This window comes from Lygodium microphyllum, chromosome 25 (genome assembly GCF_053477565.2).
Source record: "Lygodium microphyllum isolate KBCC chromosome 25, Lygodium_microphyllum_v1.1.10, whole genome shotgun sequence".
NCBI lineage: Eukaryota > Viridiplantae > Streptophyta > Polypodiopsida > Schizaeales > Lygodiaceae > Lygodium > Lygodium microphyllum.
This window is the reverse complement of record NC_141159.1, coordinates 63113170-63127192: the sequence shown is the minus strand read 5'-3', so window position 1 is coordinate 63127192 and position 14023 is coordinate 63113170. Positions and strand designations below refer to the sequence as shown.

The window sequence follows — 14023 nt, the reverse complement described above, 5'->3', positions numbered from 1 at the left end:
ATAGGTTGCGTAATCTCCACTTCATCCAGAAGATGTACTAGGAGGTAATTTTGTATCATAAGTATACTCGTGGGTAGGTACTTCTCAAAAAGACAGATTGTCTCCACTGCTCCTTGTCTTGCGAATTCAATAGAGGATGACTTGATCTCCTTCTGTGAGATGCATTGCACTAAATTCGACAACTTATAAATCACATAGCATATTTCTGGAGTGACACACCCTAAAATTGGGATTAGTAATACGAATTACTAGAAATTTAAAGTATTATGAACATTGAATCGACATAAAATAGTGAAATACTGAGGTTACTTGCTATCAAAAGGCCAAGACAAATATGATATATCTTTTTTAGCCAATCATGGGATTTTAATCCTATTAGTTGATCATCTTTAGAAAAAGCAAACTTGAGGGAACACATAATATCCATTGGGGTATAGATAGACCTGATAATTGCTTCACCATGCACTCTTCTTTAGTGGATAGGACCCAAGGAGCATGAGGTAGTTGTAAACGACTACTGTTAGAACTTGATTGTGGCTAAAGAGCCTCCATCTTGCCTACCTCTTTCAAATCCATTCATGCCCCTACAATGTCTCTCTTTCTTGTGATATTGTCCCATAATAAGCTACCCACATTCTTGAAAATATGTATTGTCAATACTTGTGAGCACCACACTTTGGACATGTCTCTTTAGCCATGTAGTCTCCTCAAAACAACACACAATTGTTGACATATGCATGGATGCTGTTGTAGTCCATGCCAAGCTTTTGTAACACTAATTGTGTATCATCATGGGACTTAGGCATCATGTTTTTAGGTGAAAATATATGATATTTTAGCAACTTGAAAAAAAAATAAAGCACATTTGAAGAGTATAAAATACATTTTTATAATAGAGTTAAAAAAAGTAGTGTAGTATGTATTTTAATAACTTGGACACACTCACATCGCTCCATTCGTACTTTACCTGCACACTTAGGAGTGCAAGTAGAATCTTTCAGCGAGATACTCGGCACCCATCATACAATGGTATGGATGCCTCCTCTCTTAGTGAATCAGATGACTTAGCATCCATGGGCAGTAATACATCGATCATTGTCTCTATCTCAGGCTCCAAGATTGGAGGAAGGTTTGAAAGGTCCATCATCTCTTCCGGTATTGAGGGTGTAGTTGACAACATGCGCTTCGATGGGTTTATTGACTCAGGCACTCCATCCATCGCATGCCCATAAACTCTTCTTACGAGCAACAATAGGTACATTCCTTGGGATGGAGCATCACCTCTCTGTAGACATTTTCAAGGCACATCTAATATTATTGTATGTAATATTCAATTACAATGCAAATGTAAGGCATGATTGATACACGCTTTTTTTTACCATTTACTCAAAGTTTGAGATTGCTTAGTTAATTATCTTCAATTGAAACTCGCTAAACATTACACATGGTCTATAGACAAGCGATGCTTTCGTCTAATTATCAACTTGCACTGAGTGCAAGGACACGCGACATGTTGATTAAGATACACATCATGATCTTGGATGTAACGACCATCATCGTTTCCCATTTCATCTATGTTGTGGCAGACAATATGTTTTTGTTTCCCTTATTGTTTCTCTTCCTCTATTGAGTTTATACGTATCTTTCTCACTCTCTATTCTTATATTTTCCTCCATTTCTTTTCTCTCCCCCTTTTTATTTCTCTCCCCATCCCTCTTTCTCTCTCTCTTTCCCTTTCATTGTTTATCTCTTTTTGTTTCTCTCCCCCCTCTCTCTCTCATTATTTCTCTCTTTTCCCCATCTCTCTACTTCTCTCCATTCCTTTTCTCTCCCCCTCTCTTTATCTTTATCTATCTTTATCTATTCCCCTCTCTATTCCTCTCCCTACCCCTCTTTCTATCTCTTTTTCTCTCTCCCCCTTCCCTCTCTCATTGTTTCTCTCTCTCCCCCTATCTCTCTACTTCTCTCCATTCCTTTTCTCTTCCCCTCTCTTTATCTTTATCTATCTCCCTCTCTATTTCTCTCCCACCCTTCTTTCTCTCTCTCTTTCCCTCTCTTTGTTTGTTTCCCTTCATCTCCCCCCCTCTCTCTCCCCTTTTTCATTTATCTTCGTCTCTCTCTTCCTTCCCTCCCTTCTTTTCTCTGTTTCTCTCTCTTCTTTTCTCCCCACTCTCACTCAATACATCTCATTACAAAAAAAATTAAAGAGAGAAAATAAGAAACTTAAGAAAACAAAGATATTGAAAGAAATGTTTCCCTACCTCTCTTTATCTCTCTCTCCCCCCTCTCCCTTTACTTTTCTTTCTTTCCCTTCTCTCCAATTCTCTCATTGTTTCCCTATTTCTCTCTCCCTCTCTCTCGCTCTTTATTTTTTTTCTCTTTATCTCTCTTTCTCCCTCCCTCTCTCTTCTTTTCACTCTCCTTCTGCTCTTTACCTCACCCTTCTTTTCTACCCTCTCCTTCTCTCTTTGTTCCTTCTCTTTCCCTCTCTATTTCTCTCCCCATCCCTCTTTCTCTTTCTTTGTTTCCTCTCTCTTTGTTCCCCCCCCCCTCTCCCTCATTGTTTCTTTCACTCACCCCCTCCTCTCACCCTCCCTTAATCTTCCATTTCTCTCTTCCTCTTCCTCTTTATTTCCTTTCTCCCCTTTCTCTCCCTCTTTCCTCTTCCTCTTCTTTCCTTCTTCTCCTTTCCTCCCTCCCTTTGTTTCAATGTATCTCTTTGCAAACAAAAACAAAGAAAGAAAAGAAGAAAACACATCAACAAAGCAAAAAGAGGCAACGCACCTGCCTCAAAAGCCTTAAGATGAAACCCTTTTGCCTCCTCTTCGTAGCTTCTCTCCCTTCTTCCTTACACACTTCTCATTCTTCTTCGTATGCAGTGGAGGTGGTGGCAACAGTGATGAGCTTTCCCTCATTCTCTCTCTCTCTCTCTCTCTCTCTCTCTCTCTCTCTCTCTCTAAGCTTTGAGCTCTCTCCTCTCTCTTTTGTTCTCTCTTGCAAATGTTTTTGACAAATGCCGTGCTCAGGCTTTTGGCACCTTTTTTTCTCGGAGTGGCATTGCTAAAAGCATCACTATATGTGCCACTATTAGCATCACTAATTTTAATTTGTGACATTAGTAGCAATGCATATCGCGACACTTTTAGCAACACAATGCAAAGAGCGATGCACATAGCAACACATTTAGTGACACTAATAGCGACGATGCTATTTTATGTTGCAAATTGTTGTCGCTATCATCCCATTCGCTTGTAGTGAAAACCCCAAGCCTTTTTTTCACATGTACACGAGCTTCAATTAAAGTATCCAATGTTTGCTACCCTTCTATTTCCACATTTGTAACTACCTCCTGAATCTTTTTATTTAATCCTAAGTTCAAGAAATAGTCAGTTTGCATATCCAAATTAGATAATTGATTACTTTGGTCAAACCTATTTAACATGTTTTAAATTGTTGCACAATGATTGGTGGATGCATCAACATCTAAGTGAAGACATACATCCTTCTTGAAAGGATACATCATCTCTATCATCAAGCATCACTTTATTATCCACCATTGGACAAAGACTCTACACAAAATAGCTCAGAAAGGATTGGAGGACCTATCATTATTAGATATGGCATCTTCATATGCACGAGGAGGTTTATCATCACCATCATCTCCATAGTCAAGGTGCGATTTTCCACACGAAGTTAATTGTGTTTTGCTATTCTTCCTCTTTTCCTCTTCTCCTCTTCATCTCATTCTTCTTCTCCTTATGTTTGCAAAGGTTGAAGAAAATAGAACATGTCCATAGTCTAAAAGGATGGGAGATTCTTCTAAGAGGTATTTCCCTCATTTTCTTGTTTATTTTTGTTATGCTCTCAACATTCTTCCTCTTTATAACACTTTCAAGTCTGTCTAAATTTATGTTTTGTATTTAGGATTTTATATAATCTCTCAATGCATATCTCAATTTTGTTCTCAATTTTCATTTAATATAGTGTGCAATTACATGTGATTTACAAGTTTTAATGCTCCATTTCATGCACGTATAAATGCACCCATGTTATGAATTTAACTCCCTATCTTTCTGAACATCCATTATCCTTGTAAATTTAGGGCAGATAATAGATTTTGTATTTTTAGACCTTTGTACAAGTGTAAGTAATTTGCAAGTTCATGCATTTTCATGAGATAATAAACATGATTGTCTCTCATAAATCAAGTTTTGTTTAGGGTTCTCACTTGACCAATTTTCTAGATTTAATTTTTTTCTATGGTTTTTTTTAATAGATGGACAAGATTATAGTCATGTAAGTTATGGCTATGGCTACATTGGTTTGTGCAATACTAGCTTGATTTTCAATTATTCACAAGACAAGGTGGTGGAGCATCCTGATGAACAACAAAATGTTTCTCTCACACCATGTACTATATGCACGTCATTGTGAGGGGATCTGAACGATTGGAATGTCTCACACTTAAATTTAGTTGGAATTGACTTGTATTTTGTAATTATGTCCAAGATTTGTTGGCTTTGACTTCTTTCATTTTGGATGCAAGCCAAACTCTATGTAAAGATGCTTTGAGATATAAAGTAAAAAACATTTCTACTCTATTTCATTCTTCTCATTTTCTTAAATTATTTTCTTTTAATATTTGATCATTTCAAATTATATCATTTGATGTAATTCTTCACACGATATCGATTGTATTTGTATAAACAATGTGCAACAAGCATAGATGTAGGCTTAAAAAAAAGAAAACCCATGGAGTTATTGATTGTAGAACTATGGCTCCAAGCTTAGTTCTGAAAATCAACAACTCCTTGGGTCTTTTTTGGGGCCTTAGTGGAGCACATTCTCAATGGAGCATGTTCTCAGTGGAGCATGTTTATATTGGCATGTAAATATGCATGAAGATTGTAAAAAAAAAACATAAATATTCACATTTAAAACACCATGAAAGTAGTGGTATTCATGTGATAACTTTCACTTTTAAACTCGCAAGTGGAAAGTCATTATTTTTATGAGTGTTGGTGTTAGACATGCCCATAAGTTTTTATGCATGCTAGTTTTAGACATGCATGCTAGTGTTTTTATGTCATGGATCCTTTGATGCAAATTTTTGCAAAGTGTTAGACACACCCATATGTTTTTCTTCATAGCTCAAAAAATGTGTTAATATAGGCACCTACATACCTAATCACTTGTAGTGTTTCTTGTTGCACTAGGTTAATCACACTCCTATTTTGAGGGATAAATGATCTAGCTCTGGTCGGGTTTTTGATGGAAAGTTGTCATTTATCTATGAAGATATTCAACTACATATCAAACCTTCAGAGGTTATCTCTTCTTTAGTCATGAAACATCATTATTGATAAGTGTAGATGGGTTGAGAAAATTGACAGTTAGGGAGACTCTTCTTTAGCACAAGTTATTTGGTTATAGAATGCTACCTTTGTAGAGCATTTTATTATAATTACTTGTCATGCTAGACTCTCTCATGTTGTATATATTTGAGAGGTATTTAGTGCGGCATGATCTTTGGGATGCTATTAAGTAAAGTTTCTTAGCATCCAAGCAATTGTTTGCAAGTTCAACTTGAATAATGTTGACTAAAATGATTAGGTGGGTGGGGTTTTAGAGAAAGTCAAGCCATTGTAGCCCTCGCCCAGTGTTAAAAGTGATAAGAATGACTTTAGGTAATGGACTAATTATAAATGTAAGCGATTGGCATTTCTAAAGAAAAGGGAGAAGTTTGAAGAATAGAATAACAAATAACAAATGACAAATGTATTTTATATGTTAAGGAGAGTAAGTTAAGATGGAGAGTAGGGGGATGTTTAGAACGTAGAAGATGTGCTAAAAGAAAGCATGGAAATATGGTCTCTTTTTTCTAACTATTTTACTCTAGAGTAGAAAGTTGCCTACCAAAGGTTTGCTTACATGAGGATCATGAAGGATGCATATCTCCATGATGCACTTAGTTGGAAGCAAGTTTAGCTTGGTGACAAAGGTTCTCTAAATGACGAATCTAGGAAAATATGCAACATTCTATAAGCTACAACAATTACGAGGATCTAGGCCATAAGAAATGATCAATTTTTTGCTAAGTAGAAGAACATGATTGTATTTGATGAGCTTGCTATTAGATCAGTGTAGAAAGTTGCTGAAGTGGCTAGATTGCCTAAGAGCCCTTACATATATTAAAGTTGGATGTTTGCAAACACGTGTCAGTTTGGTAGTCCACAAAAGGTAGTGTATCAGGCGGCTAAAACCCTTTGCCCAAGCAAAAAACCATTTGATCAACAAGGAAGTTGAACCTATGACTTGCAAATGAGTAGTTTGTAGTTCTATAGACCAAGCTAAAAGGATTGGTTGATCAAATTTGTTGCTTTACATATTTTATCCCTTTTTTCTTTTTGGGTGTGTGTAATCCATGTACTTCTTTACCCCTCCTTTGAAGCAACCCTAAAAGCATGTGTGTCCTTAAGGATCTCAAGGTGGATGTTACTTTTAAGACTAGTGCTAAACTTCTGCAGAAGTTATCTTAGCCCATTTAGATGCAAATAGATTTTTGAAATAATTGAATATCATGACTTACATTGATACTTGTAGTCAAGGGGTGCCCAAACCCTAGATCACAGAATTTTTACAAGTGGCCCTAGTACAATGTTCAACTTGGTGACCAATGAAGTGGAGCAATATTCACTTTCTTACATCATATATCATACATTAGATTAATTGAATATCAGGGCTTACATCAATACTTATAGTCAAGGGGCCCAAACCCTTGACCACAGGGTTTTTACAAGTGGTCCTAGTACAGTGTCCAACTAATTAGTGACCAACCAAGTGGAGCAATATTCACTTTCTTACATCATATATCATAAACACAATTATAATGGAACCCATGACCTTGGGTTTGTGACACCATTTCACTACCACTTGAGCTAATGGTTTTTAACCCTAAACACAATTAGGACGATACATATGCTTACTTTGCTATTAGGGTCATACGATAGATATTCTTACTTTGCTATTAAAGTCGTAGTTGAGTGTGGGGGTGTGAGTTAATGGGGTGCAAGAGTTACCAACTTGCTTTTTCAAGTGATTAGAAATAATATTTCGTGTGTGAGTAAAGTATTTTGTGACGCTACCTATCAATTTTACTGTCACTCCTCACCAACAATTTTCCAAATTTCACGCAGAGTAAGAAAAAAAGTTGATCCGCTATTTCCCAAGGAAGACCGCTATTTCCAAAGCGACGGAGGTTCCGAGTCCCGACTTCCGTGTCCATATATAACACTGAGGTATTTAAAGCAAAACTGTTGTTCTTTCTTCTTCCTTCTCGACTGGATGGCATCGTCTTCGTCTAGTGCAGGGCCTGGTTCCAAGGCACGCAGAAGAAGAAGAAGACCATCATTTACAAGAGTGGAGGAGGAGGAGGAGGATATTGTCGTCTATGACGATACCGTGACCATATTCAACCCAGCGCAGATGGAGGTTCTGAGAGCCGTCTGCGACACGCTCATCCCTTCCCTACCCCTTCCACCTCCCTCCGCGTTGCTACACGTCGCGCACGTAGCTGCCTGCCAGGAGGAGGTCTGCCACTTCTTCTCCTTGTCAGCAGCCGACCTGGACGGCTTCCCCGAACAGGCAATTATATTTGATGTATTCCATTTAAGTAAAACTTGGAATTATGTTATCGATTGATATACACGAGAAGCTTTTGGCATTTCCCGATGTGGGAAACGGGGCTGTTTTCCCTTGTTGGATGCACTGCATACCTGGTTAGGTAGGGGTTCCTAACCCAGGGTGTCTATCCAATTTAGGTAAACTTAGGTTAACATTATTGGATTGATACAGAATCCCGGGGGGCACCGACATCTAGCCAGGTAGGGAGCTGCTAACTCAGGGTGTCTACCCAAGTTAAGTGGGCTGGCAGGCCCCTACCCCTCACCATACCTGGCTGGGTATGGACTCGCTCCCGCAGAGAAGCTCATGCTGGTGGTGGTGTAATTTACAATTTGCCACACAGGTTTCTTGGTGGAATTATAATCGTGTCGGATCCACAGTTTCCTTGTGCCGAATCGACCCAATGTAAGTAACGCTTGGTTCATGTTTCCGCATTATTTGCTGCAGGTGGCGTCGAAGATGTGCCGGGTCGTCAGGCCTAAGGACCTTGCAGCCGTTCGGCTCGTCCTGTGGCTTCTGTCCACTCGCGCAGGGACGCTCCTCCTTGGTGGTTGGCCAGGCACAAAAAGCAGCTTTCCTTTCCTTGTCAGCTTTCGACGTCTTCCCCTCCGTCAGAGAGAGAAGCTGCTCTACAATTGGTCCGTGAGCTCTTCTGGCGCGCTCCAGGGCTTGTTCGCCATTTTCAAGAGAGTCATAATGAGGCAGTTCTACACGCAGGTACAGAGTCCAGACTACAGTTACACAGTACACTCGTCTTTATTACTGTATGACTACTGCAATTCGACGTACTGCAGTAGTAGTAAGTAGTAAGTACTAAGCCATGTTGACTGTTCTCGTGCAACACTGCAAATTATAATCGTATAACTTGGCTAGCTGGTGCTGTGGTGCATGAAGAAGGGAAATAGCCTACGAGCCACGTATAATATCGTATCGATCAATGATTATCAGGTGTTTTTTGGTAGGTTGATGACGAAGGGAAGAACCTCGGGGTGTGGAAAGCCTTGGATTACTGCGGGCCGGATCCGAGGGTGGGCAGTGTGAATGCGGATCCATGCGACAGGGACTTGGAACAGAGGGTGGTGAATATGAAAGAGAGAGGCGCGTTGGCAAAGCTGGTGGAGCTGGGGGTAGAAGTGTTGGTGCAGGGCGATCACGAATTATGTGATGAGGAGGAGATGGCGGCACCTGAAGGATTAAGGGGATCAGCAGGGCGGCAGAAGAAGAAGCAGAATAATGAGAAGAAAAAGATAACAAAGGTGAAGGCGGATGCAGTAATCGTGGGGTCGGGCTGTGGCGGTGCCGTGGTGGCGGCGCAACTGGCGGCGGCGGGCCACCGGGTGCTGGTTCTGGAGAAGGGTGACCACTGCTCCCGCGCGGACATGACCCTCCTGGAGGGCTCCGCCTGCAGCATGTACGAGCTGGAGGCCTCCCTCGCCACGGAAGACGGTGCCGTCATTATCATCGCCGGCTCCACCGTCGGCGGCGGCTCTGCCGTCAACTGGTCGGCCTCCTTCGAGACGCCGCCGCACGTGCGGCGCGAGTGGGCCCGCGAGGTGGGCCTCTTTGGCGAGCCCAGGTACGAGCAGGCCATGGCGGAGGTGCGCCGCAGGCTGGGCGTGCAGGATGGGTCGGTGGAGGAGGAGGGCTTCTCGAACGCGGCCCTGCGGCGGGGCTGCGAGGCCCTGGGCGTGCACGTGGGCACCGTGCCTAGGAACGCGCCCGCGGACCACTTCTGCGGCTGGTGCGGCATGGGCTGCAAGAGCGGCCGCAAGCAATCCGCCAACCGCACCTGGCTGGCAGACGCCACCAGGGCCGGCGCGGTGGTCCTGGCCAACTGCGAGGCGCGCCGAATCCTCCTCGACCACGTGGCGCCGCCCTCCACCAAACGCATGCGGGCCCGTGGTGTCACCACCGACGGCCACGTGGTCGTCGAAGCCAGGGCCGTAGTGGCGGCCTGTGGCGCGCTGTGGACGCCGCCCCTCCTGCGCCGCAGTGGGCTGCGCAACCCGCACATTGGGCAGCACCTCCACATCCACCCCGTCATGAACGCCTGGGGTTACTTCCCCCCCGGGCGCCGGGCAGGGGCAGCGGGCGGCGAGCTGCCCGCCAGCAGGTCTTACGAAGGCGGCATCATGACGGCCTACTCGCGTCACGCGGCGAACTGGGACTCATCGGGCTACGGGGCGCTGCTGATGGTGCCGTCGCTGCACCCGGGCGCCTACGCGGCGTTCATGCCGTGGCGCGACGGCGGCAGCGCCAAGGAGAGGATGCTGGGGATGTCGCGGACGGCGCACGTGATAGCGCTGACGCGGGACAAGGGCGAGGGCGAGGTGGCGGAGGATGGGGACGGGAGGCTGAGGGTGAGGTACAGGGTGTCGGAGGGGGACCGGGGACACTGCCTGGAGGCGGTGGAGCTGGCGCTGCGGGCGCTGGCGGCGGCGGGGGCGGAGGAGATGGGCACGCACAACGCGGACGGCCTGACGTACAAAGTCATGAAAGGCGGCCATGGGCATGGGCATGATGATAATGGAGGCCATGGCCGTGAGGATGATGGGGATGATCATGATGATGCATTCGAGGCCTACCTCTCTAGCGTCCGCTCCTTCTCCATCCGCCGCCTCAACACCCCCCTGGCGTCCGCCCACCAGATGGGGTCGTGCCGCATGGGAGCCCGCCCCTCCACATCCGCCGTCGACCCCTCTGGCGAGACCTGGGAAGCCAGTGGCCTCTTCGTTGCCGACACCAGCGTCTTCCCCGGCGCCACCGGTGTCAACCCCATGATCACCGTCCAGTCCATCGCCCTTTGCACCTCCCAACATATCTTAGAGTTCCTTCGTACTACTAGCCCTTCAACACCACCACCTTCTCACACCATCGTAGATCTCAAATAGCCTGCTTGCCCTTCTCCTTCCAACACATCGGAAGCCATAGAGAAGTTTGTAAGCCTTAATTTCTCAATACATTCAAGGTAGAAGTTCCTTCCTACTACTAGGCCTTAACTCCACCTCCTTCTAAGAGCATTGTATATCACATGCAGCTTTGCTTGCCCCTCTCCTTCCAACAAATCAAAAGCCATAGAAACCATATTACACATATACAAGTTTGTACATTGTGATGTCTTAATAGATTCAAGGCACAAGTAGAGCTGACAAACTAATTCGTCTTGTAATTTCTCTTATTGCTTCGAGGTTTTGGCACTTAGGTGGTCTCATTTTATTTTACAAATCGAGGAGAAAGAACTCGGTCAATTGTGAAGCAATATTTAACTAGAGCAAAATGGCAAACAAATAGTTAGCTCACTACATATCTTAGCTTGATTTTGTTGATGGAAAGAATAGGCTCTCTATTGGACATATTTGAATTATTGAACACTTTATTCATCTCAAGATTGGGGTGCACCTTAGCTCATTCAAGGAAAAGTGTGCCATGTATGTCATTAACAAACTCACCATGTATTTGATTAACATTGATGTCTATAATGCACAAAGTCTTACTTGGCAACAAGGTGGTCATGTCTATCAAGTTGGATCAAACACACAAAACTTATGTGAATCCAATGCAAAATGATGCAAGGGTGCAACATATTTTTTTACATGTCAAGGTCATGTTTTTACTAGTCATTTATAATGTATAATCCAGTGGAAACTACTACAAGGGAACAACATATTTTGTCACATGTTTAGGTCGTAGGTCATGTTTTTACTTGTTTATATTTGCCATAAACTCTGAAATTCACTATATGTGAATCCTCTATATCACTTGTGTTCAAGGCCTATTTAAAAATACATTTATTTGTGAAATTTTCCTTTAAAATACACACCAATTTTCTATTCAATTCGCAAGTAATCCTTTTATGTGGCAACATTTTTGTATGTAAAAACTATGTAAGAGTGAAGAATGGTATTTTAGAAATCCCTCTTTCAAAACCCATGTGATATGCTTGTATATTGGGTGACATTGCTTCCATGTTACGACTTGAATCAAAATGACAATAAGAGCAAACCTTATTTGGTTGAAGTAGATATATCAAGTTTGATTTTGGATTATCCAAGCTAAATTTGGTAGTGAAAGTTAGACATTCTTCTCAATTTGATTGATTTGGAAGAATTCCAAAAAGAAATTTTGGATTATTGTTTTGATTATATAAGCATCCTCCCTTAGCACATTATAGGTCCTATAAAAATTATTACATTCCAAGTGATAATATGAGTAGCCTCAAGAAAACTGTAGTAAAAAACAAACATGATTGTTGGTACCTACTACAAATTGCAACTTTTACACTTGAGATTTCTACATGTTCTTTATGAACAATAAACCTTATGGCTATACTGTACCTTGGCCATTAGAACCCACACTTTATGATTGAACCAATGCAAGGAGAGAATACATCTTTCCTATTGCAATGCATGCAATGCAAGATCCCATATCCTACATTGCATTCTATTATTGGATTAGCATGTTATGCATGTGCTTAGAGTAAGTCCAACCAAAGTCTCCTATTACATAGATTTCTAACCTAATAAAGACAAATAAGAATCATCATCCACTTTTGGTATATTGGACAACCTGACACAAAATTATGACCATAGTTTACAATTACATAGACTTGAATTCTCCGTTACTAAAGTTGGGACACATGGAAAGAGAGCCTTACCTCACGTGCAATGGCCTTCACTATCATGTGCCATATATGTATGTGTGACATTGTCCTTTACAAAACGTTGAATAGTAGTCCGTGCAATGCTCATGTCCTCATCTATAGACCAACATGTGTGCATGATGTGCACCTACATATATCTTGCAACACAAAACTAAGAACATGGACATTTACTCCATAGAGAGAGCCAAGTAATGGCACGGTTCCACCATGGATATGAATGCATAAATAATTATTAGTAATGCATCTTTTAGTACTTGATCAATGATGTATATTGCCTCGTATGCATCAATATTTGTGCAAGTATTTCATGATAGCATGGCACTTTCGAATCCATTTATAACACCATTGCCAGGTGTAAATATGGGGAAGAACGTGAGAATGTCAATTATTTAAACTTAACCAACTCGATCAATTATTACCATGAAAATTAGAATAGACAAATATATATATATATATATATATATATATATAGATTTGACACTGCATTGAGAGGGGAATCGGGCCCTCTTCCTTTATAGAAATTTATTGAAATGAACCATAGATATCGAGTGCTTGAACAATATACAAAAAGGGCTAATTTGCTACAATTCTAAAAATTAGGATTTTGAAATATTATTTTTTACAAATTTCGAGTAGCAACTTGATTTTTTTCTTTAGTGCTTGGATTAGATTAAGATAAGTAGAAAGTGTCTCTTGGATGATAGATAGATAGGAGTGTACAAAGCATGTGGCTAAAAATTTCAGTATAAGAGCTTATTTCAAATGAAGAGAGACAACTCTGATATATAGATGTGAGACTTAGGTGCTCAAAAGTGAAAAGTAGAGATTATAAGTAACAAGTGTTTGCTAAAAATGATAAGTATAGAGACACTTATCTCTTCAAAATGACACATGTCCTATTCTAGATGCCACATGTTACTTTTCTAGAGAAAGAAGCTTCTAGACTTTCTACTCTATAAATCTCTCAAATGGTTAAGAATTTGAGATAGTTGTTGAAGAAAAAATTATTCTTTGTAAAGTTTTGAAGCCTTTGATGTGAACAAAATTTCCATTTGAGTAACTTTCAACAATAGTAACCTCTTAAATTTTTAGAGTTTTCATATTTAGATTCTGGAGAGCTTCATTGTATAGGTTCACTGGTTCGTGGTTTTTTTCTTTGATAATGAACATCTCGTTTTGCTTTCTGAAATCACTCACTATATGGGTTTCTAGTCAATTTGAATGTAAAATCTTAGTCATTTTGAGCTTTTTGGTCAATTTGACTGCCCGACTAAAATTTTAATTTCTCTTGGGTATCTCTCAATGATGACCCAAGTATAATTATAGGGCATTTTGGTCATTGGTCACCCTTTAATAGAAACATTTAATCATATTTGAAAACACTCAAGTAATACAAGTCACCTTTCACAAAGACAGAAGCATTCAATTAATTTGAATCATTGAGCCAATATGTCTTGGTAGCAAATTGATATACAAAAGGTTGGTTACATCACTCTCTCTTGAAATCCATCTTGTTCTTTAGACATTGCTTGAAGTATTTCTGATTCTATAACTTTTTCATAAGATGTAAGTATTTTTGAATAGTCTTCAAAATACTTTTCTGGCATCCATTTAGAATCTAAATAAGATTACTTTTTTTATTTTAAAAGAAATTGTTAAGAATTTTTTCTTCCTTGTTTC

At 41.1% G+C, this 14023-nt stretch overlaps 1 protein-coding gene across 1 annotated transcript; it reads left to right on the top strand.

Annotated features, from left to right (window-relative positions):
* The first annotated feature begins 7243 nt into the window (after positions 1-7243).
* Positions 7244-10848, top strand: LOC148014298 (long-chain-alcohol oxidase FAO4A-like). Its single transcript, XM_087667261.1, has 3 exons — positions 7244-7644; positions 8131-8400; positions 8646-10848. Exons 1-3 carry the CDS (start codon positions 7345-7347, stop codon positions 10572-10574), a joined length of 2499 nt encoding a protein of 832 aa, XP_087523387.1. The 5' UTR covers positions 7244-7344; the 3' UTR covers positions 10575-10848.
* The last annotated feature ends 3175 nt before the right edge of the window (positions 10849-14023 follow it).